Consider the following 21158-nt stretch of genomic DNA (forward strand, 5'->3'; position numbering starts at 1 on the left):
CTACAACGAATCTAATCGGTTTTTAAATGTGTTGGTGGTTTCAGATATGCCGACGTAAAATATATTATCAACAGTTATCTTGATGTCCTCATATTGTTGACTTTTGATAGATCACGTTTCACAACCCCTTCTCTATATAACTAGTTTAAACCACCCATTCGACAGATTCCGTCTGTACTCTGCAGACAAACTTCAGATCCACTGTTGTCGGGCTGAGCTATAGTAACCAACATGAGATACGCTGTATTTATTTTACTCTCAGCCACAATAGTAGGCCTATATGCACGTGAGTTTATCAACAATTATACTAAGTAATAAGAGCTACAATAATTTAGCTACATCAATTGAACGACGCCTTATTTTGTTGCTTGAAAGTATGATTGTAGCTTTCCAAAACAGAAATTCGATGTTTGCCAAATTGTTCCCTTTCATTGTTTTCTTTCATTAGATATAGGGCTATCAAGTGTTTTCCAGCTTTTGAAACTCTCAACAACATTTTTAGGCCTAACTTTCTGCTTTATTACCTAGAAGAATCAGATTCTAAGTAATGTCGCTTGTATGAAATAGAATCAGAAGGTAAATATCATTTAAAATGTCGATTCTTCTAGAATTCAGTCCAAATAAGGTATTGTGGTATAACTATGAGGGAGAGCTACTGACTGGGATTCCAGGAACTAGTCAAGAACATTCTGGCTTAAAGATTATATGTACAGTCCTTATACAGCAAGATTTGAATACTGTTCGAATGAAGGTAAGACATGGATACCTTTCACCCGAATATTTCGCAAAATGATTTTAACATGCACGGATAGCATGCTTATTCGTTTAATTACATATTGCTGAAATGATTTATTTTCATATCTGAATACCTGTAACTTACTTCTCCATGGCAGGCATTATTTCTCTGAGGAGAGAACGTTCTTCTTTTATATTGTGTCATCCATTATTATTTTATTGAAAAAACAGATATACGAAATCACTTTCAGTAGTTTTCAACCACTTTAAAGCTGTTGTCAACATGTTTATTGGTGACATTTTTTGTTGGTATTTATTTTTATTTTAATCACTGTTAAAGTTTCGCATACAAAAACAAACATGAAATGTTAACAATAGGTCAATCGAGGCTCATGCGATACCATAATGTGCCATATGCTAACATATGATGTGTTTGCAATAGATTTATATCTCCTATTGTTTGATACACATTTCATGTACAGTATGTGTCCATTTTTATCTGACGAATAATGTTTTAATCTATGTTTTATCCCAATTATATCAGTATCATTCATTCATATTTATATTACTTATATATTACTTTCTATGGACCTGAGATTCCGAAATAAAAGATTGAATGAAGGAATGAATGAATATTCCGTTTTTTAAAATCATGAATATATAATAAAATGCAATATACAATAATGTTAAATTACATAAAATGGGATGAGCAAGAAAAAGTCTGTACCGTACTTCTAAAAAATTGAAAACAAAATATCTAATATTTTTTATATTGTAGTTGAGTGAAGTTTCTCTAAAATATTTGCAAGAAAAGGTCACAAATCCTGTAGAGAAAGTAAATGATGAGCTCTTTACTGACACATCTGAAGAAGAGCTTTGGCGATTGACAGAACAACTTCAGAAACCTACTCAGTTCCAATATCGACGAGGTTTGGTAAGTGAATTTATGTACATCATCATAGGCCTTAATAATGTTATTCATTTTTAAAGTCTTTGCTCTGCAATCAGATTTCTGACCTGTTCCCAATTTAAAACGACATTTTTAGATGCAATTACTTTATCAGGAACAAATAAAAAATGTAATAATAATTTAATCTATACTTCAATAAAAGATGAACATGAAAACACGAACTGGGAGGCAACAGGTATTTTGTTATACAGTCGGTAATAGTATTATGAAAGGCATTTTATTATTAATTAACAAAAATATTTCTTATATCATTATTACAAGATTTCGGATATAGAGGGATCGATTGATGAACCACATTGGTCTGTAAACATAAAACGTGGTGTTCTCAATTTACTTCAAGTTAATCTAGAAGGCCGCAACAGAGTTGATGACCGTCCAGTTGATATCAATCGAGCTGGAAAAGATGATCACATTTTAGGAGACAAACTTTTCAAAGTTATTGAGGTATGATTTAGTGTATTATTCAAGTTCACTTTGTAAATAGATAAAATATAAAGAAACACAATCAATGCTGTCCACTTGCGGATAGATTGTTCTTAATTCAATAAGTATAATCTTTTACTTGTAGGCCTTAAGTTCTTTTTAAGTTTCTTCATTAGGGCCTATTATGATGTACATAAATTCACTTACCAAACCTCGTCGATATTGGATAATTGAATCCCATTTTTTATTGTATGTGCAGGGATTTTGGCCTTATGACTTCCCAAATTGGTGACGTGTGCAACTACTGTATTAAATTGCAGGCCATATGTTATACTATCAATATTATAATGTTAGAAATGACCTTATCCACGAAACAATGCAAAGAAATGTTATCGTAGTTCAGGTTTATTGATTTGATAACCCATTGTAATCTTAATCGGTTGAAAGTGTATACTTGTCTGATAAATAACAAGGGCTGTAGACCGTACTTGGCAAGTTAACAAGGGGTTCAAATTAATCTAGTAGACATATATGATCAGTCAATAGGCTTCAAATTTACTCTTAGGCTTAGCTATAACAATACTTTAAATGTAGTATAGCCTTGCCCGATAACGATAAAAATGGGCTGAAACCACAGTACAGTCATTACTTTTCAGTTACTTCATTCATCAGTCAAATCAAATTCGGCAAATAATTGTAGGCCGTATGGTTTGATATCGCGAGTATTATAATAGAAGTAATCAATCATAATAAAATTATATAATATTATGTTATTTAGGCCTATAACCGTTGTGTATAAATAATATATCATTTCAACTATGTTTTTATGATATAGGCGTACAGTATGTTGCCATGATAGTCGTTTGTATACGAACAGTGTATTTTCTTTGTGATGATGGACGAATCAAATGTGACTTTGACATTATAACTATAGATCATTGCACACAGCATTATTTATATTTTTAGGAGGGAATTAGTGGAGAATGTGAATCTCAATATGTCATCAAATCCTGGAAATCAATCCCAGACTATAACAATGGACAGCTAACAGGTAAGAAGCAATGTGTTGGACCCTGGCTAAATATTGTGGAACATACACAGTACTGTATATTATTTAATCTGTGGGCCTACGTCCATATGTGTGAAAGAGTGTTTCCATAGGTTTATTTATTCTGTATTTTAATGCCCACCTTGATTTTGAAAAGTACAGAAGAAAATATACAATTCAACGATGTTATGTTCTTATTTGCCGTGACGTCATTTGATTGGCTCCAAGATATAGTATAAATGGTTATATTATCCTTTTAGTTCTTAGAAGAAAACTTTGGAATGGACTTTCTGTAGAAAAATGCATTTCGTAGTACAAATGGGGCTTTATTCTTTGTACATACTGGAGAAACATCGGTAGCTTCGTAAAACAAGGTTCTTTCATTCAGACATACTCTTGTGTTGAAGACGAACTTATTTTTCAGAAACTAAGAAAGGCTATAACGTCACAAAGGTGATTAACTACGATAACTGCAAAACCCGCAGCTTGTTAACTACTACTTCAGTGCGAGGATTTAAATGTGCACGTTGTAACGACCAAAATCTACTTAAGTCAGATGGACTCATTCGACAGAACATCATACGAGAACAAGATGGAGACGTGATTGAATCCGTCATTGCAGAAGGTCAGCATGTCTTTACTCCTTACAGAACTGAGGATGGAGGAATTGTGACATTTATTAAGTATGTATGAACATTGTCCATCGTATGTGTTATTGCATAATGTTAATAACATTAATAATATTTTCTTTCTTTCTCTTGTAACGGGAAAAACACTGGGTTAGAGTTAGGCTACGACCAGGTCATAAAACAAAATGAATGATACAGTTATAGAACAAAAAATAGATTAATAAAAACCGTAAGGTGTTATTTAAAGTAAGAAATGAAAATCAGCCATACAATAAGACAATCAGTAAATCAATTAGTTAAAACTAGAACTCACGTTTGAAACTCGGAGACTTTGCTTCTATTATTAAAAAAAACTATATAATAATAATAATCATTATTTTTACGATAGACAAATGTTAAGGCTAACAATTTTAGAACGAGAAGACATTCAACCGGATCAATTAATTCCGGAACCAGAAAATAAACAGCTAAAGGGAGGACTGAAATATGTCTTCCAAAAGACATCAGAGGAGGAAGACCTGTCGAATGACATTAATGATGTAACGTCAACAAATACAGAGGTATGGTTTTGCCATTTTGTTGCGTACGCGCATTATTCCTATTTTGTGTCATGTGGTCACAGTATGTATATCCAGAATTTTGAGTGGAGAAAAATATAGTGCTATAATGTATAATCATTACTTCTCTGTAGCTGATACAATATATAATATAGTGTGGTGTGGTGTGGTGCTGTAAAAAACTGTAGACATAGATAGTAAAATCTAGTAATAGTAATTTGTGGGTGTTGGAATATAATTTAGTAAGTGTTATTATTTTGATTAATACAGGTAATTCACTTATTAAAACTACTATCTGAAAGTGTTCTTAAAAACGAGCTCACAAAAGCTACTCCAGAATTCTTTCTACAATTGATCCAACGTCTTAGAAAATGCACTCTTGTGGAGTTACAGAATATAATGGAGGAGTTTGAAGAGGAACTTCCTCATTTTAAAGATCAAAAACGTATTACTGATAAAGATCTATACGACTTGGAGAAAAAGATGAAGATACAATCGCGGTATGTAACAATTATACTTTGGAACATAGTTCAATGTTGAGTACAGTATCGATGTGTGTAATTAAGCTTGTAATATACATTATATATCATAATGTGCTGTTTATTCGAAACATATTATTATACCGTGTATAATATAAGGCACTGACACAGCAAATGTGGGGGCCGTGTTGATCAATTTGACCCTTTGGCACTACCATCTTTGTACCACCTAAAGCAGTATGTCAAATAATTTATTCCAAAAATCTCTGATCAATGAAATCTAACAACAGGATGCTGAGTTCCGGAGATATAAGAGTGTGTGTGTGTTTGCGACACGATCAGCTCTACACCCCCTAAACCTTTTGACTAATTTCGATTGGCCAATTGGCTTTTTCAAAATGTGTGAACAACGACAACGCGCCGCAGATATTGTAGGCCTACATAGTACAATAGGCCTACATAGTACAATAGGCCTACTGTTGGTATTTGTCGCAGCCAGACAAACTTTTACGAGTTTCTATCTTGACAATGCGAGCTCGGCGTTAGATTGCCTTTCTCTGATCTTGTTTTATTTCGTTATTGTTGGTTTAGGAGGTTTTTGCATGATGCTCTACCACTTGTCAGCACCATATCTTCAAATTCCTTGATAAAGACACTTATTGAGGAAAAGAAAATCACAGGAGAAGCAGCCATCCAGATTCTTTCATCCACAGCTCTAACGGCAAAACCAACACAACAGTTTGTTAATAAAACTCGGGTACATCTTATCCATTTATTTGTTTATGTTTTTTTAAATATCGTTTGTGAATAGAATAGTTTGGTTGATATTAAATGTTAAGAGATAATGAATATAATCTTCAACAATCTTCAATCAGATCAAGCGTTGCCTTTTTTAGTTAAGCTTTTTGTTTCCGTACTAATATTAAGTATGACTGTTCGTTGTTAGGAACTTTGTACAAGTAAAGCTGTGATAGCAAACATCCAGTTAAGAGCAACCTGCTTACTGTCATTTGGTTCACTGGTGAATACACTCTGTACTGGCGAACAACAACAAAGAAATTGCCAAGCTTGGATTCGTGAGTCCCATAAAGAGGTAAATATACGCCGTCAGCTGTGGGGGTTTTTACCGCTAAAGATAGCTCCGGAAGAGAGATAGCAATTATCTATTCATAAGTCTAAGAGTGTAGTTTTGTGAAGAGATTTGAACCAGGGATCGGTAGCCTGAGGACCTAAACCACCAAGCTACAACTCATTTCCTCTTTTAGTTTTATTAACCGGGTCCAACTCTTTTAGTTGTAGGCTTATGTATTATAACTTTTTTATATTTTTTTTATAGTTTTTGTTGACCGGAATTCAGCTAAGCCAGCCGAGACACGTACAGTTGATGCACCTGAAAGCTATTGGGAATGCGGGGATGTCGGAGACAATTAACGATCTCCAACAGCTAATTGAAAGTACCAATGCGGATGTTGAGCTAAGAGTTACTGCTGTGTATGCTTTACGCCGTATGACAATTTTACAACAAAACAAGGTAAACATTATTCTGTTTGGTGACAGTAGTTAAGAATGTTATTTTTAGTCGCATGCAACGCGACTCTACAGTTCACTATGTCGGTCGGTTGGTCAGTCGGTCGGTCTGTTGGTCGGTAAACACTAACTAAAATTTGAGCACGCGACTGCAGCCATGTATATGGCCTTGTTTATTTTATTCTACTTCTTTTGAGCTGAAGAATCCGTATGGTTAAGGGGTATATCGGTATTTCTGTCTGTCTATTTGAAAGTGTCCATTAATTAGTAATGTTCCTATCATTTCATATCAGTTTATTATTTCAAATATCGTTTGACAAAGCAGGGAAAAGTATAACTAGAATTTAAGAAAACTTTAAGAGAAAAAAGATCTATAATGATAACGATATTTTAAAATTGCTTCGTATAAAAGTATACAATTAGGCAGTTCCTTATAATTTGTCTATAAAAAAACTTTAATAATCATTTTACCCAATAAAAAGGCATTTAAATTTCAGATTCGTACTATTCTTCTTCCGATATTTTTGAATCAAAGAATTGCAGTTGAATTGCGCATCGCAGCATACTACATCTTAATGGAAACCAAGCCCGATTTGGCCATTGTTCAGATGATTGCCGAATCTCTCCGTAAAGAAAATAGCAACCAAGTTGGAAGTTTCGTCTTCTCTCATTTAACTAGTCTAAGTAACTCAACGATACCGTGCAACAACGAAATGTAAGGTTTAATATTGAACACATGGTGATAATTACTAAGGTTTATATTAAAGGTCACAAATTATAACTGAAATTACACAGGTCGAACTTTAGCTTCTATTTACCGAAGATTGGCACTGCATTATTATAACTTCGCCTCAAATTCAAATGTCTTGTGTACAAGGGGTATATAGCCTACTATCGAAGGATACAAAGTTGAATTCTATATTTTATTAACTTTAAGAACACTTAAGATAAAAAAACTTTAAGAACACTTTTTTTATCATCAGTTCTGCAATTGCAAAACAAGTTCTTCGATATTCTAAACCTTTTCGAAATGGAGCACAATTCTCAAAGCATATTCCTATTGGCAAGATGTCTGGTGAGTTTTTTTTATTTAGCATTTGTTTTAGTTATGCCGATAACATACATTTTGATACTTCTGCTCTTTCTTCTGTCTTTTATTCCATTTGTTCATTGATGCCTTCGGCATTTAATTGTAAACTCCGTCGTTAGAACATAAAATGTTATGAGTATATCTCTTCTTTTTGTACCAATACAGTACAGTATTATTTCTTATTTCAAAAAGATATTGGTAATTTTAGGCCGTATTCACCAATCACACTTAAGTGAGGTGTTTCCCTTAAACATTAAGTATCTTACTTAACTCAATAAATATTTAAGTATTTCCCTTAAATTTTATTCACTTAGATGGGAGGTTTTTTTAATTTTAAGGGTGTTTTCCTTAGCCTAAGTGTGAATGGGGAATACGGCCACTGAGCTTTAGTTCAGAGACACATCGCAGTGCCAATCATAATGCCATATACATAATATAATATAGTAGGCATGTTATTGGTCATAGTCAAAATCCGGGGATCAGGCAGATCAACCAATGTTTCGTCTTTCTATATTTTTTAAACAATTTTTATAAATGATAAGAACTATTGTTACTTTCTTATTTAGATGATTTGAAATTAGGAGCCTTCTTAGAGATTAACCATATCGGCCAAAAAGCTGCGCCATTCCCATTGTCAATGAATGCTAAACTGAGTGCTAACATCCTAGGCTACCAAACTAGCATCGCAGAAGCAGGAATGCGTACCGAGTCTCTTCACTATATTTTAAACAATATTTTTGGCACTGCGACCAAGAGCAATGCTATCAAGAAATGGATAGATGACCTGGTATGATTTGTTTTATGTTTAAGACCATAATTACTTAATGATATATTGTCCCCCCGAAAAAAATTATTTTTTTAAATGTTTTTTTAATACGCAATTGTAATGTCACATAATAGTTATCCACTTCAACCAAACATTTGATAGAAAAAGAAAGTGATTGGCCTATTCAAAGTCTTTTTTTTTTTATTAATCATCTTTTTTCATGCTTTTGGAGGACCCTCTTGTTGGAGCCTACCTTAATTCATTTATCTTTATACGTTTTTACCAGGTTCCAGTGGAAGCCCGAGATAAGGTTCCAGATCCTAAATTCCTTGGTTACCTGAAAATATTTGGAAGGGAAATTCGATTTGCATCACTTGACAAGCTCATATTTGATTCTATTACGAAAAAGGGTTTGACAGCACACTACACTATCAAACTATTTTGACCAAAAAAAAGTGTGATGTGCATAAATAGTGTTATGGCCAAATATGGTAGTGGAATGAACATCATCAGGTCCATGGGCACATCACATTTTGTTGTCACATATAGTTTGATAGTGTAGACAGAACTTTATAGTACGTCATAGAACATACCATACAATCTATAGATTAAATTTAGATAAAGTGAATTATCAATAAGTTTTAGGTTTTTTGGGGTAACTACGTAAAATTTACAATAGTTTGAATCGTTCGAGTTAAATTTGTTGTGTTATAAACAATAATTTTAATATATATTTAATAGATTTCAACTTGTTGAAAATAATCGAAACAAAACTTAAGAAGCTTACCGAGCAATTGGATCTTCAGAAAGCTTTTGTGCTGTTTGAGGGTACGCACCAGATAGCCTCAGAGCTTGGACTTCCATTGGCTCTCAACATCACATCTGCTGGTGTTATGACTGTCAATTATGTTGGCCGTATTGCTGCCCGACCCCCTTTGTCTGAAATACTTCGTGGTCAAGCGATCCCTAAAAGTTTAGTAATTGAAGGAGCCATCAAACCAAGGTACGATGTTTTTTTATTGTTATATTCAAACAGTATTTTGTGTTTCTACTTCGGCACTATTTTAACTTTGAAATGAGATTCGGCATTATTATGAATCTCGAGTTAAAGATGTATTTAACAAAAAAACCATTAACTGGCAGCCAATTTGACTAGTTTTTGCTTTAATTTTTTCGGGTAAATACATTTTTTTTTCGATCCAATTTTTGGTCAAAGTGGATAACTATTAGGCCTTACGTGAAATAAAAATGGCATATTCAACAAAAATTGTTTTAAGAAATATTTTTTAGGCGAACAATACATCTTTCAATGTTTATAATTTCCACTTGTCCTCATAGGTTGGCTTTAAAAATGACGGGAAAGATGGGAGTGGATTCTATTATATTGAAAACAGGGGTTGCCATCGACGCAAATGCGAACGTTAATTTACCAATAAATGGAAAACTAAAGGTTGACCTTTCCGAAGGAATCTATGATGTTAAGGTCAAAACGCCCTCAGAAAACAGACAACTTGTAATACTTCAAACTAAACCATACACATTCAAAGAAGAAGAAAAAGAAGATGTAAGTCTCATTATGATAAAGATGACCCAGTGTACTAATAGAACATCAATGTAATAATAATTATTTCCTAAATAATCACTCGTTAATTATAATTATCACGTCATCTGTCGTCAATTCACCACTAACTTATAAATAACGAACTCATCAATTACCCAAGTATTGCTTTGTCGTTTGTATCCTATTTGTTTTTATAAAAATTCAATTGCTTTTCTACCTCTTCTACCCATTTTTAGGCTTTTTAACAAACAAATTAAAAAAAAACATTATAACAATATTTTCCACGAGACTATAATAAGTATAGATATTTAATAATACATTTTTAGTGGGGTTTTTTTTAGTATATGTTTCACTGCAGGATTACTTATAAGATTTGCAATATAATAATGGTGTAATTAAACATTTTTACAGATTACAACATATAGAAATGAGGTGAAGAAACCAATTGAAGGACAACTTATCAAAAGAAAGCCATGCATTGTAAGAAAAAAAGAATTATCACATACATAGCATAATAAACAAACATATCAATGAGAATTGTGTTAAACAGGTACTTTTAGTTCATTTTTTCAAATTCAACAAAATCAATATTTTTACAGAAGGCTATCAGTGTGGGTAAAGAAAGTATTGGTGTTGAGATAGAAGTGAGAAGTAAGTGGATCTCCTCTACTGGCGTACCATCTGCCCCGCGGTTCCCGTTATCTGGACCAGTTGACTTTAACATCACTACTCGGAGTGGAGTAAATCGACCAGAAGAGTATTCAATCACTTTAGAAGTATCCACTGTTAATGTATCATCAGAATTTATCAAAGAATCGATGGAGATTAACACATTTAGACAATGGATCACATCCAGCTCAAGTAGCTTGGAACAGAATGAGTACGTCTCATATTTGGATACATACCGTAATCATAAAAGTATGCCATTTCTATTAAAATTGCCTAGTCGCAAATACTCAGGCAACATACACTAGGTGTTCGGAATATCAGTCTTTATACACTAAAATAAGCTAAATAGTAAAAGAATACTGAAAGTAACTATGCCCTGTATGACAAATATGGTTGATGGATTGTTTTATATAAGTTTTTGATTTTATTTTAGGGGACTAGAGAGTAAAAGTAATGAAGACGAATGGACATTTGTTCCAGCCTGGATAGGTACTATTATAGAAAAGGCTAAGGAAAAAATCATGTGTGAGATTTCTTCAAAAAGCACAGGTCGCAGTGGACGGTTAGAACTTGATGATAGAAAGTTAAGTAGGAGTAATGAAGAAAGAGCAGATTCGAAACTGGCTATTAGGTTACTTGTCACGGTGAGATTCTAAAACAGTGTTTTTCTTTTTAAATTAAACTTTAATTAAATGAAAATGGTTGAGAGACGCGTTTTCAGACAGGTAAGAATAATGTGTTTTGTCCTACAACAGAGCAGAACATTGAGTTAGGCTAAAGCTCTGTCTACACTACCAAACTACAGTGGTTGACAAATATGATATGCCCAAATATGGTAGTGAAATGACAATCATGTCGATATATGGGTAGGCCTACATCACATCAAGTTTGATAGTGTATACAGAGCTTTACACATTGTGAAATTTAAAAAGCAATAGGCCCTAATATATAGTAATTATACTATTAAACATGTTGAGCAGATTGTTGGCATCCACGAAGAAAGAACAGAATTACAGCGAAAGATTGTCGCAGAGTTACTAATCAATGGCAATGAAGAAGGTTTTAAGACCGTTACCATGGAACTTGTGCAGTCACCAACAAAAGCTGGAGAGATACCGCTGAAGGTAATTTTTATCTGGAGTGCCATGCAAAAATAAGATTATTCTTGGCTTTATATTCGCATTTGATTTCTGATTGAAATAACATTCCGTAATGATTTGAAACACAACATACAGATAAATCTATTTAAAAAGTGGGAAATACAATTTGATGTGATTGTGGTTGTTAAGATTAGTACAACGTTTGTTATTTTCAGTTGTGTATGCAGAATGAAATTCTTTTCCCAGCTCCAGACTTCGTTATTCCTGATAATTTAAAGAGCTCCTCTTCTGGTTCTGGTAGTGATGCGTCAAAATCTGGAGAATCTTGGTCTGATTCAAGCGAAGAGATGAAACACCTCAGCCTTGATGAAAGGTTACGCATCATGACAAAACAAGTCCGTAGCAAGTTGAACATTCAATGGGGCGTTAGTTGTATCAACGATAAGAAACTCGAAATTAAGGTATTTATATAATTTACCAGCCCTAAAATTAAATGTATTTTACTATGCAATTGTTACATTCTACATGGTCTGTAGGCTTTAACAATAATTAACATGATGAAGGCTATGTTGAATCTTTATATGATAAACAGTGAATATCCTCCTACAAAAGACAAACAATTAATACATTATTTCTCTTTCTAGGCTCGTTTTGAACAAAGCCAGATGCAGCGTCAAGAACTTAAGGACAAGTTAAACCCGGTTCGAATCCAGTGTAATAAGGATCGCTCAGACGGGCTTCGATTCAGTCCCGCATGTCTAGAAATTATCAAACAAGAGAATGAACTTCGTTCAATGCACGTTATGATGACATATGTCAACGTGAGAAAAATTATATAACTATCTATTTTAATACAGTATAATGGAAGATATGTTGCGTCCGTACCTATTTTTAATCTATTTTTTAACTATCTCAATATCAATATACACTTTCGAACGCCACGAAAATTGCATATACATTAAATATTCGATGGATAATGTAACTAGAGAAAACATTTTGTTATTGTTGGATGGGTGTGCTTACATACTCGTCACCATTAATCATAATGACGTCATTCATTTTACAGATACCTCTATGGTACAGGATAATGTATTCTAAGATGATCTTACTTTTTGAAAAAGAAACAATGGACAATTTGGTGATCGATACCGTTGATCAAAAGAACAAAGGAGGAACGGTATATCCATGTTTATTATAACAATAATTTTGGTGGAATAATGTTTTATATAATAATAGGCCTAATGCCTATACAGTGAATACAAGTGTGGTTCAAACATTTTGTATAAAATTAATATGAAAAATAAGGACTATTTTGTAATCTTGTATTTAGGTTTTGATATCTGGGGCTATTGACAAGACTCATACAAAGATGGATTTAGTCATCAAGCATCCTTACAAAACCCTCACATGGCATGATGTATCGCTTCCAGTTCATCTAGAGCCGCTCTCAGCACGTTACAGTCTGATTAGCCAGTACAGGCAGAGAATGTTCAACAACAAATTTCCGCGTGAGTTTTAGTTACGATAGTTAGGTATTCAACCGGGTCCTATTTTAATTATTATTTTAATTTAGAAAATGTATAGTTTATATTGATATAATTTAGAAATAGTAGGTAGGCATAATAAATTCATACCTGTGCCGGATTATCAACATCACTATATATTACAGCAACAACATATTTCAATTTATTATTTAGCTACGTGTAAGGTGGTAAAAGATCAAGTCAAAACTTTTGATGACCTAGAATACAACTATAATATCACCACATGCCCTCATATTCTTGCCAAAGACTGTTCATCGTCTGGTCTTTACACGGTCACCGCTCGCAGAAGTCCAGTTCATTCAGACAAGAAGGTGAGTTTTATCATTGTATAGTTCTGTTCTTGGAATAACTGACAGTTCCCATTTAGCAATTGAGATTAAGCTTTATCTTCCCTGACATTGTGGAATGATGATTGTTGATTACAATTTATGGTTACAATGAACAATAATGAGGAAAACATACAGTCGACAAAGTGTAATAATCTAACCTCATTTCCCTGTAAGGCATTTTATAGTTTAATTTCCTCATTACAAGACAGTGATCAATTTGTTTATACCATTTACTTTTCTTCTCTTTAAAAGGAAGTCATGATCCTCACTGAAGGAAATACCATTGAACTTAAACCTCATAGTGACGTTGATAATGCAGATATCATCGTGATTGTGGATGCCATCCCCTTGGAGATCAGAAACAACCAGCAGATAACTATTTTCAGTAACGGTAAAATACTTACAGAGACCATTTTTCCACATATGGATAAAATAGAGGTCTTGAGGAAAAAGCCGTCTCCCATCACCGGATCAGCAAGCAGTGAGGAACGTCACATAGAAGAAATCATGGTGGAAGAACTAGCCACAATTTCATTTCAAGACACTATGTCTAACTTAGATGTTATAAAATCTTCTGGAGTGACTAGGCCTACTACTCAATTACATCCTACAGTCACACCTGAAACTGTAAAATCCTCTGTAGAACCTTCACTAAAGCCAAATGTCGACAGTGAGTCAGCCGACTCGTTAAGCATGAGCAGAGAACGCCATGAGGAACGTGAAATAGACAGCGAAGAACGCAAATATTGGCAAGATTTTAAGATTCGAATGGAAACAATGAAAGCTGTCAACAGAACCGATTTTGGTCGAGTCGATCACGTTATCAGAAAAACAAATGATACGGTTGAAGTTGAGTGTGTATCCGTTGGACTGACGATTAAATTCAACCAGAGATACATCAAAACTCAAGTAAGAAATCTTTCTTATCTTTTATTTTGGGAGAAGAATATTCTATTATTTTTCAGCTTAATTGATACATTTCTTCACATATCAAAGACACTTGCACATTTTTGTTAAGAAACAAAACTATTTGATATATGGCCAAGTTTTATTAATCATTGTTTTGTCATTACAGGTCTCTCCATGGTATCATGGACTACAGTGTGGTCTCTGTGGTGAATATGATGGTGAGCAAACCAATGATCTCGTGGGGCCAGAGGGGTTGAGTTACGACGACAGCCAGATTTTCGGAATTACTTACCGTGTTTCGGATGTCAAACTATGTTCGCTTGTTACAGGTAAGATGTTAACCACTCCATGAACGAATTGTACGAATTACACGCTGTTCTTCACTCGGGTCGCGGTAAAATGTATCTTTCTAAAGAATATTGAGTATACTTCCCGTATTTCTAAACATTTTAGAAGCCCTGGCAGAGGTACAATGCACTGCAATCAAATTCAGTAATAAGGTACAGGTACGCGTAGCTACGGTGCTATATAATGATATTATTATTATGTTCTATCAAGGAAATCTAACCACTGGACACTGAGCTCGCTTTGCCAAGATAGGAACTCGTATGGCTGGTCTTATGTCTGGTTGTGATAAATACTAACAGCAGTGTACTATCCTATTATCCTCGGCGCGCGTTGCATGTATGTGGAACTGATCGTGTCGCAGCCACAGTTAAACTCTTGATCTCCGAAGCTCAGCATCCGGTTGTTAGATTGCCTCGGTTCTATCCAATAAGAAATATCACAAGGTGTATACGCTTTGTGTAGAAACTATTTATACTCTAGCAAAGAACACGTGTAGTAGGCTATAGCATTTCATTGCTTGAAGTTGCCTGCCTATTAAGTGTTACGATTTTGTTGTTTTAACAGAAATGTTTGAATGCCTGCCAAAAATGAAAACAATCGTCATAGATGATGTCATTTTAGACAATGTTGAATCAACCTGTTTCTCCAAGATACCAGTACCAAGATGTGATTCATGCACTCCGACTAAACGTCATCAAGAACTAATTGAGTTTAGTTGTCTTGAGAAGAATAGTGGAACGCGTTACATGACAGAAAGAGCAGAGAATGAGGTTATTACCAAGGTTTCGTATCTTAAGACAGATATTGTTTCCGTCGTTGATACCCAGCTGAAATGCGTTAAATAACCGTTACACTTAAACCTATTATATAATAGGTCTACATTACCTTAAAGTAGATTTCAGTTGTTGTTAACCTATAAAGTATAAGTAGCCCTACTTATGAATTGTGTAGAAATAATGTGACTTTCCATAATCCTAGTTGATTGAGCGTGAGACTCGTCAGCATGTATTTACTCTTTTTTTTTCAAGTAAAATAATATCTATAGGCATATACCTACTAATAAAACACGAAACGTCTACAGAATGGTACCTTCTTATAACCTCTTTATAAGCCTAATCTTCTTCTGCTATGTATAACCTGTGCTTCGTCATAAATAAAGAGTATCATGAGGTGGAAAAAAGAACACATTGGTGGTCTATATAGTATCATTGAATATATTTGAGGAAAAAATACGCACTATGGATTGAGAAACACTCCCTCCTCCACCACCTCATCCCGGAATTTCTATTTTTTTTTATCCATGGTGCATTTTTTTTGGTATAATTAATGAATACATTTGTATGCCTATAACCAAAAGTAGTGAGCAATTTGACGTAGCCTACACTAAATAATATTCCAAATTACGCCAGTTGCATATATTAATTAGCTAAGAATAAAAACAAAAGATTAAAAAATGTATTTAGTACAGTAGACCATGGAGGTATAAAATATTTTATTTTATACCTCCATGGTAGACCGGACTATAATCTATAGAGCGTTTCACATTGTATTATAAGTAATGGTGGAACTTAACCCTCACTAGATAATACCAGGAAAGAGTAATTTTCTTTCCAGATTATACTCACTTTGTATTTGGTTCGGTTTATTTTGATTATAATGGAATTAATTATGCATAACTGGTAAAGATTCCAGACTTAAACCTTTTGTTACATACGCTCACTTGGATAAGGATTTGCCGCCGTCATAACAATGGTAGGAAAGCCAATGTCAACAATGACTTCCAATATATAAGGGTATCAGGTAAGCAGTAAGCAGTGTGAATCCTGGAATGCAACGTGACACATTTCCGTACCTCATGATCGACAGCAGGAAGTCTAGATTTTGTTCTTTAAACTTACGATGACATTTACTTCCGTCATTATTTCTAGAACGAAAAGTAACTTCCCATACATGTGATCGGGTACGAAGACAAAACAAAAGGAAACGCTAGTCATATAAAACAAAAAACATAAGTAGGGCCTATCAAATAGATGTGATCGTAGTAGAATCATCATTTCAACTGTGTCACTGGAAGCTTTAACAAGTCGTATAATGGGCTCTAATATGTTACATCGTTTCATCGAGTGGATCATATGCATTACCTTGTTTTTAATACATGTTGAATCGAATTGCCCAACGTAAGTGACAGTTCATACTTATTTTTATGATTTATTTTTACAATTGTGCATGATAGAACCTTGATTTTTAAGGAACCCGTATTCGAGCTCAATGCATTTGGAACTTTGGAGGTCATTATATTTTTCATTGGTGTTAAGTACTCTTCATTTGTAAAAAAAAACCGTTTACAATTGAGTCGGAGAGTTTATAATTTTAGATAGTCTGATCATAACAAATTACCTCCGTTATTTGAGAGCTCATTGGAACTAAATATAACGGTATAAAGAGTTCAATCGGAATTTGAATTGTTTTAACAGTCTATTGTATTAAGCCTACAACTCTTAATATCATATTTTGCTATTTCAGTTAAGTTTTAAATTAAGTCATAATCAAGTTTTAACAACGATATCAGCATGGAGAAAATATTAAACTACAGTATTTTACTGGAGTCGTTTCCTGTCCTTCAAACTTCCAATCTGTGTAATTCGGTTTTATTCTTTTAAACCTATTGTTGTTGTTGTTCCGGACGACAACGTTTGTATTTATTTTATCTATTCACATTAATTAATGGTACATCCATTTTACCATACTCCGTGATTTTACAAAATAGCAAGAAAGGTAACAAATACAAAAAAACATATTAGACTATAGAAACAAATACAGTTTATAAATACTAATACAGGTTCAGCTGGAAGGGTTACACTCTCTAAATAAAGTGGTAATAAAATAAATAATTACATTGTTTAAACCGCAAATGCACAGTACAGTGTGTTTATTTGGAAGTTCTAATTTATCCGGTGTTACGTATAATATTTGTGAACAATTTATTGAATTAATAGTTTAGGTTTACACATAGCCTCATTGTGTTTGCGATATATAATTTTGTTATGGAACACTAATCAATGCATTGTCGCCTTTTCCATAGTGAGATAACCTGCAATGGTGTCAACAATTGTTATGTAATCTATACTGGAAACAATGATTGGTATTATTATCATAAACAACCGGGAAATAGTAAACACATTGGTAAGTTACATGGATTGTTACCGCCTGATGACAGACCTATCGACTGACTCTTTTTGCAATGACTACTATTAACAAATATACTAGTTCTTATATTATTATAATCTACTTTTCAGGAGGAGATCCGCCCTCTTCAGCAAGTTCATACGTACTAAAGCGTTTATCTACAAAAACGCGTTCTCCATCCGACATTGAACGCGAATGTCAAGAAGCTGGTGCAAAAACTGTCGTTATAAACAACGATCAAGAATATGACCAACTAACTCACAATATAATACATATACTGAGTACTGGTCAAAAGAGTTCATTTTACGTGAAAGTTGGGAGCTTGCAAGGATTTTCTTCTCCGTGTGGCAAGGTTACCATCGAAGATGGTTTTTTCGTTAATGAAGATGAAATTAATGAAATCCTATGCAATCAAGCTCAAAGTGTCAACGATATAGTTTGCGAGTCAATCAGTAAGTAACATACAATAGCAACATTGTGATCAATGTAAAATTCGTTTTTATTGCTTTAATTGATAATACCAGGGAAGAGTTAACTCTTCCCTGTATTGTCGCAAGATTATGATCTGAAGTTATGCATACTTCGTTGTCCTTATATAAAAGAAACAGAAAGTTAAATCCAATGATAAAATCAATCATTTGTTCTTTAGTGTTTTAGTTGTATTGTATGACTACCGGTCACGCAATGAATGCCAACAGTTTCCTGAACCTTGATTTAAAGGAAATCTATAACCTTTCAACTTTGTTACTATAATGATTATTCTGTATGACATTTATTAATTTAAATAATCAGTATTTTATGAACTATTACGAAGAAAACTTAATAGTATAATATTATGTCCTAGGTGCTTCTGAATGTCCTGAACCGACTACTATAACTCCGACGATAACGCACCCGTCAAGTTCAGTGTCCACTGTAACTACATCACCAACCACATCAGTTTCACCAACATCAATTACATTGACTACAAGTAGACCTACTGTTGAAGTATTAGCCAGAGAGACAACGCGTCAAGCAAAAAATATATCTGTCTTTGAATCAGAGAACCAACCTATACAACAAACAAATGAATTTTTCACTCACACGTTCCTATATATCGTGTTGTCTGCATCGTTTGTTGTACTTTTAGTTGTGATTGGAATTACTTGTTTTCTCGTTAAGCGTCGGAAAAAGAAACGGTAAGCATTTCAACACATCCTTACTGTTTGAATTGTTGAATGTGAAGAAATTTAGTACAAAATACAGAGTATATAAAATACAACGATAGGTGACCAAGTGGAAATATACTTGGATCATCTGCTATAGCTTGAAACTATAGTACCGTATTATCTGGATCAGTTCAGTTTATTTACCATAGTCCTTAGTTCGACCGTGTAATTCCTATCGAAGGCCGCTTGAGTGGCTATGATAGGAAGCTCTCCATTAAACATTATCTATCCACTAGGTTCTTCTTCTACCTCGCCTTCCTTTTGCACAGTATCTCTCCGTCTGTTTTAATGGGCTTTCTGAAATTAAAGTAGTCGTGTTCGAGTCCGGTAACTGGTTCGATGCGATTTACTATGTCCTTTTCCAGCATACCACTGGTTTAGCGTTTCATATATATAATTGATTTATTAAAAAATCTTCTCTTCCAGAAAATCTGCTTGTTTTGTTGCAGTCGAACAAGATCAAAATACATATGGCGAAGCGGGCGAAGCGTCTGTGTCATTAAATGTAGCCAGCGAAACGATTCAAGTTCACTTGGACAACGAGTACCAAGATGTTGATCATCGAATGCCTAACCAGGATACGAATGTTAATCAGAAACAAGAAGTTCATTATAAAGTTCCAAAAGAACAGAATGTTTACGAGTCCATGCCACATGAGAGTGGTTATAATCGTGAAAAGGATTCCAAGCTCGAACAAGGAGATGCCATTGACGCCCATGTAGGACATTATTCAATCCCACGAAAAAGTGTCGACAAATATACCTCTGCTGAATGTATATACCAAGAACCAGATTTGACAGTTAATAACGATATCAAAAATAGTCGAAGTGTTAACGAAATCGACGACGATAAATGCAACAGTAAATACCACGAGCCGTCTCCATTGAAGAACGTGACTGTGCCTGTTTATGATCTACCGAAACCAAAAGTGAAACAAGAGGATTCAAATCGGAGTTTAGGTAAACAGAATAGTCTAAGCAATAATTGTGAAAACGAGGAAAAAATCAGCACAAAACCTCACACTCCTATGAAACCACCAAGTGCACAATTTAAAAGCAAGACAAATACTGCAAATACTGACAATAAGAAGAAGGCTAAACCAAAATACAAGATTCCATCTACTTATGACATTCATGTTCCATTCGAAATAGCAAATGAAAAGAAAGACAACCGGGAACTTAACTCAAAAGCAACGGCAAAACCATGTTTCACTCAAAAAGGTAATCAACATAATTATATTAGTATGGACAAAAATCACGAAAAAGAGGAACGTGCCGAGCAATACTATACTCAAGAGAGTGTGAATCAATATGAGAATTACTTTGCTAAACCTGTGGATTGTTTAAGCTCAAATTATGACGTGCCACGGAAAGCTAATGAATACGAAACGTGTGATGATATGGAGGGACAAAAGGGACAAAGTGACAGCACTTATGATGTACCTAGATTACCTAACGAATATGAATCATGCGATGATAACATGAACAAGGAACGAGCTGTTAACATTTCTAACGCGTTTTATGAAGCCCTTGAACAGGGTGTGAATGACAGTAAATCACCCAAGGAAAGTGGGAAGAAAAAAACAAAAAGTAAACCAAAGACCGGTGCCAAACCAAAATCCCAGAATCCAGTGAGTGGCTACATGTCATACGATAGTGAATCCCATGATGATCATTATCAAGAACTTGATAAATCAGCAGTTAAGATAATAAAGTTTCGATAGAATATAAAGAACTTCGAAATTCGTACGAATAATCTGGACATAGGCCTACAACCAAGAAAGACGTATTAGATAGCACGGTTCCCTTTGAGAACAAATGGAAATGTACCATCAGGGACTCTGTCTTTCTTTTATGTTTAGGCTCGATACTGTACACTTTACCTTATGAACTAATTTCCCCACGTAGCACATTCCAAATGTAAGACCATGAGGTAACTTATTGGATTCCTTGTACAGTTATTGTTGACTTGTTTGGATTTTTGTTTTTTCTTTGTTGTTGTTAGTTTCCCTGATTAATCGTTCAACAGTCATTCCTTATATTTTATATTCTGATTTTAATATTAGTTTGTAATATAAAGT

General features: G+C 34.1%; 3 protein-coding genes across 3 annotated transcripts; all 3 read left to right on the forward strand.

Moving 5' to 3' along the window:
- Positions 1-162: 162 nt before the first annotated feature.
- LOC140052445 (vitellogenin-like) lies at positions 163-6405 on the forward strand. Its single transcript, XM_072098057.1, has 11 exons — positions 163-286; positions 609-751; positions 1514-1669; positions 1967-2149; positions 3095-3179; positions 3601-3859; positions 4194-4365; positions 4633-4862; positions 5433-5598; positions 5788-5934; positions 6178-6405. Exons 1-11 carry the CDS (start codon positions 232-234, stop codon positions 6403-6405), a joined length of 1824 nt encoding a protein of 607 aa, XP_071954158.1. The 5' UTR covers positions 163-231.
- Positions 6406-6876: 471 nt separating this feature from the next.
- LOC140051175 (vitellogenin-4-like) lies at positions 6877-15853 on the forward strand. Its single transcript, XM_072096311.1, has 18 exons — positions 6877-7083; positions 7352-7443; positions 8025-8245; positions 8511-8634; positions 8966-9227; positions 9563-9788; positions 10197-10265; positions 10385-10665; positions 10888-11098; positions 11435-11578; positions 11770-12015; positions 12199-12375; positions 12621-12731; positions 12885-13062; positions 13252-13409; positions 13680-14336; positions 14503-14665; positions 15249-15853. The coding sequence occupies exons 1-18, from the start codon at positions 6944-6946 to the stop codon at positions 15527-15529; spliced, it is 3741 nt and encodes a 1246-aa protein (XP_071952412.1). The 5' UTR covers positions 6877-6943; the 3' UTR covers positions 15530-15853.
- Positions 15854-16425: 572 nt separating this feature from the next.
- On the forward strand, positions 16426-21158 carry LOC140051243 (uncharacterized). Its single transcript, XM_072096383.1, has 5 exons — positions 16426-16861; positions 17767-17867; positions 17981-18322; positions 18715-19048; positions 19505-21158. Exons 1-5 carry the CDS (start codon positions 16776-16778, stop codon positions 20799-20801), a joined length of 2160 nt encoding a protein of 719 aa, XP_071952484.1. The 5' UTR covers positions 16426-16775; the 3' UTR covers positions 20802-21158.

This window comes from Antedon mediterranea, chromosome 6 (genome assembly GCF_964355755.1).
Source record: "Antedon mediterranea chromosome 6, ecAntMedi1.1, whole genome shotgun sequence".
Taxonomy (NCBI): Eukaryota; Metazoa; Echinodermata; class Crinoidea; order Comatulida; family Antedonidae; genus Antedon; species Antedon mediterranea.

Excerpts from the sequence above, each read along its gene's own strand:
- LOC140052445 (XM_072098057.1), top strand. The coding sequence starts at position 232 with ATGAGATACGCTGTATTTATTTTACTCTCAGCCACAATAGTAGGCCTA. Across the intron at positions 1,670-1,966 it reads TCCAATATCGACGAGGTTTG|ATTTCGGATATAGAGGGATC; the intron begins GTAAGTGAATTT and ends CATTATTACAAG. Across the intron at positions 3,180-3,600 it reads TAACAATGGACAGCTAACAG|AAACTAAGAAAGGCTATAAC; the intron begins GTAAGAAGCAAT and ends CTTATTTTTCAG.
- LOC140051175 (XM_072096311.1), top strand. The coding sequence starts at position 6,944 with ATGGAAACCAAGCCCGATTTGGCCATTGTTCAGATGATTGCCGAATCT. Across the intron at positions 7,444-8,024 it reads TCCTATTGGCAAGATGTCTG|ATGATTTGAAATTAGGAGCC; the intron begins GTGAGTTTTTTT and ends TTTCTTATTTAG. Across the intron at positions 10,266-10,384 it reads TCAAAAGAAAGCCATGCATT|AAGGCTATCAGTGTGGGTAA; the intron begins GTAAGAAAAAAA and ends ATATTTTTACAG.
- LOC140051243 (XM_072096383.1), top strand. The coding sequence starts at position 16,776 with ATGGGCTCTAATATGTTACATCGTTTCATCGAGTGGATCATATGCATT. Across the intron at positions 17,868-17,980 it reads GGGAAATAGTAAACACATTG|GAGGAGATCCGCCCTCTTCA; the intron begins GTAAGTTACATG and ends TCTACTTTTCAG. Across the intron at positions 18,323-18,714 it reads TATAGTTTGCGAGTCAATCA|GTGCTTCTGAATGTCCTGAA; the intron begins GTAAGTAACATA and ends ATTATGTCCTAG.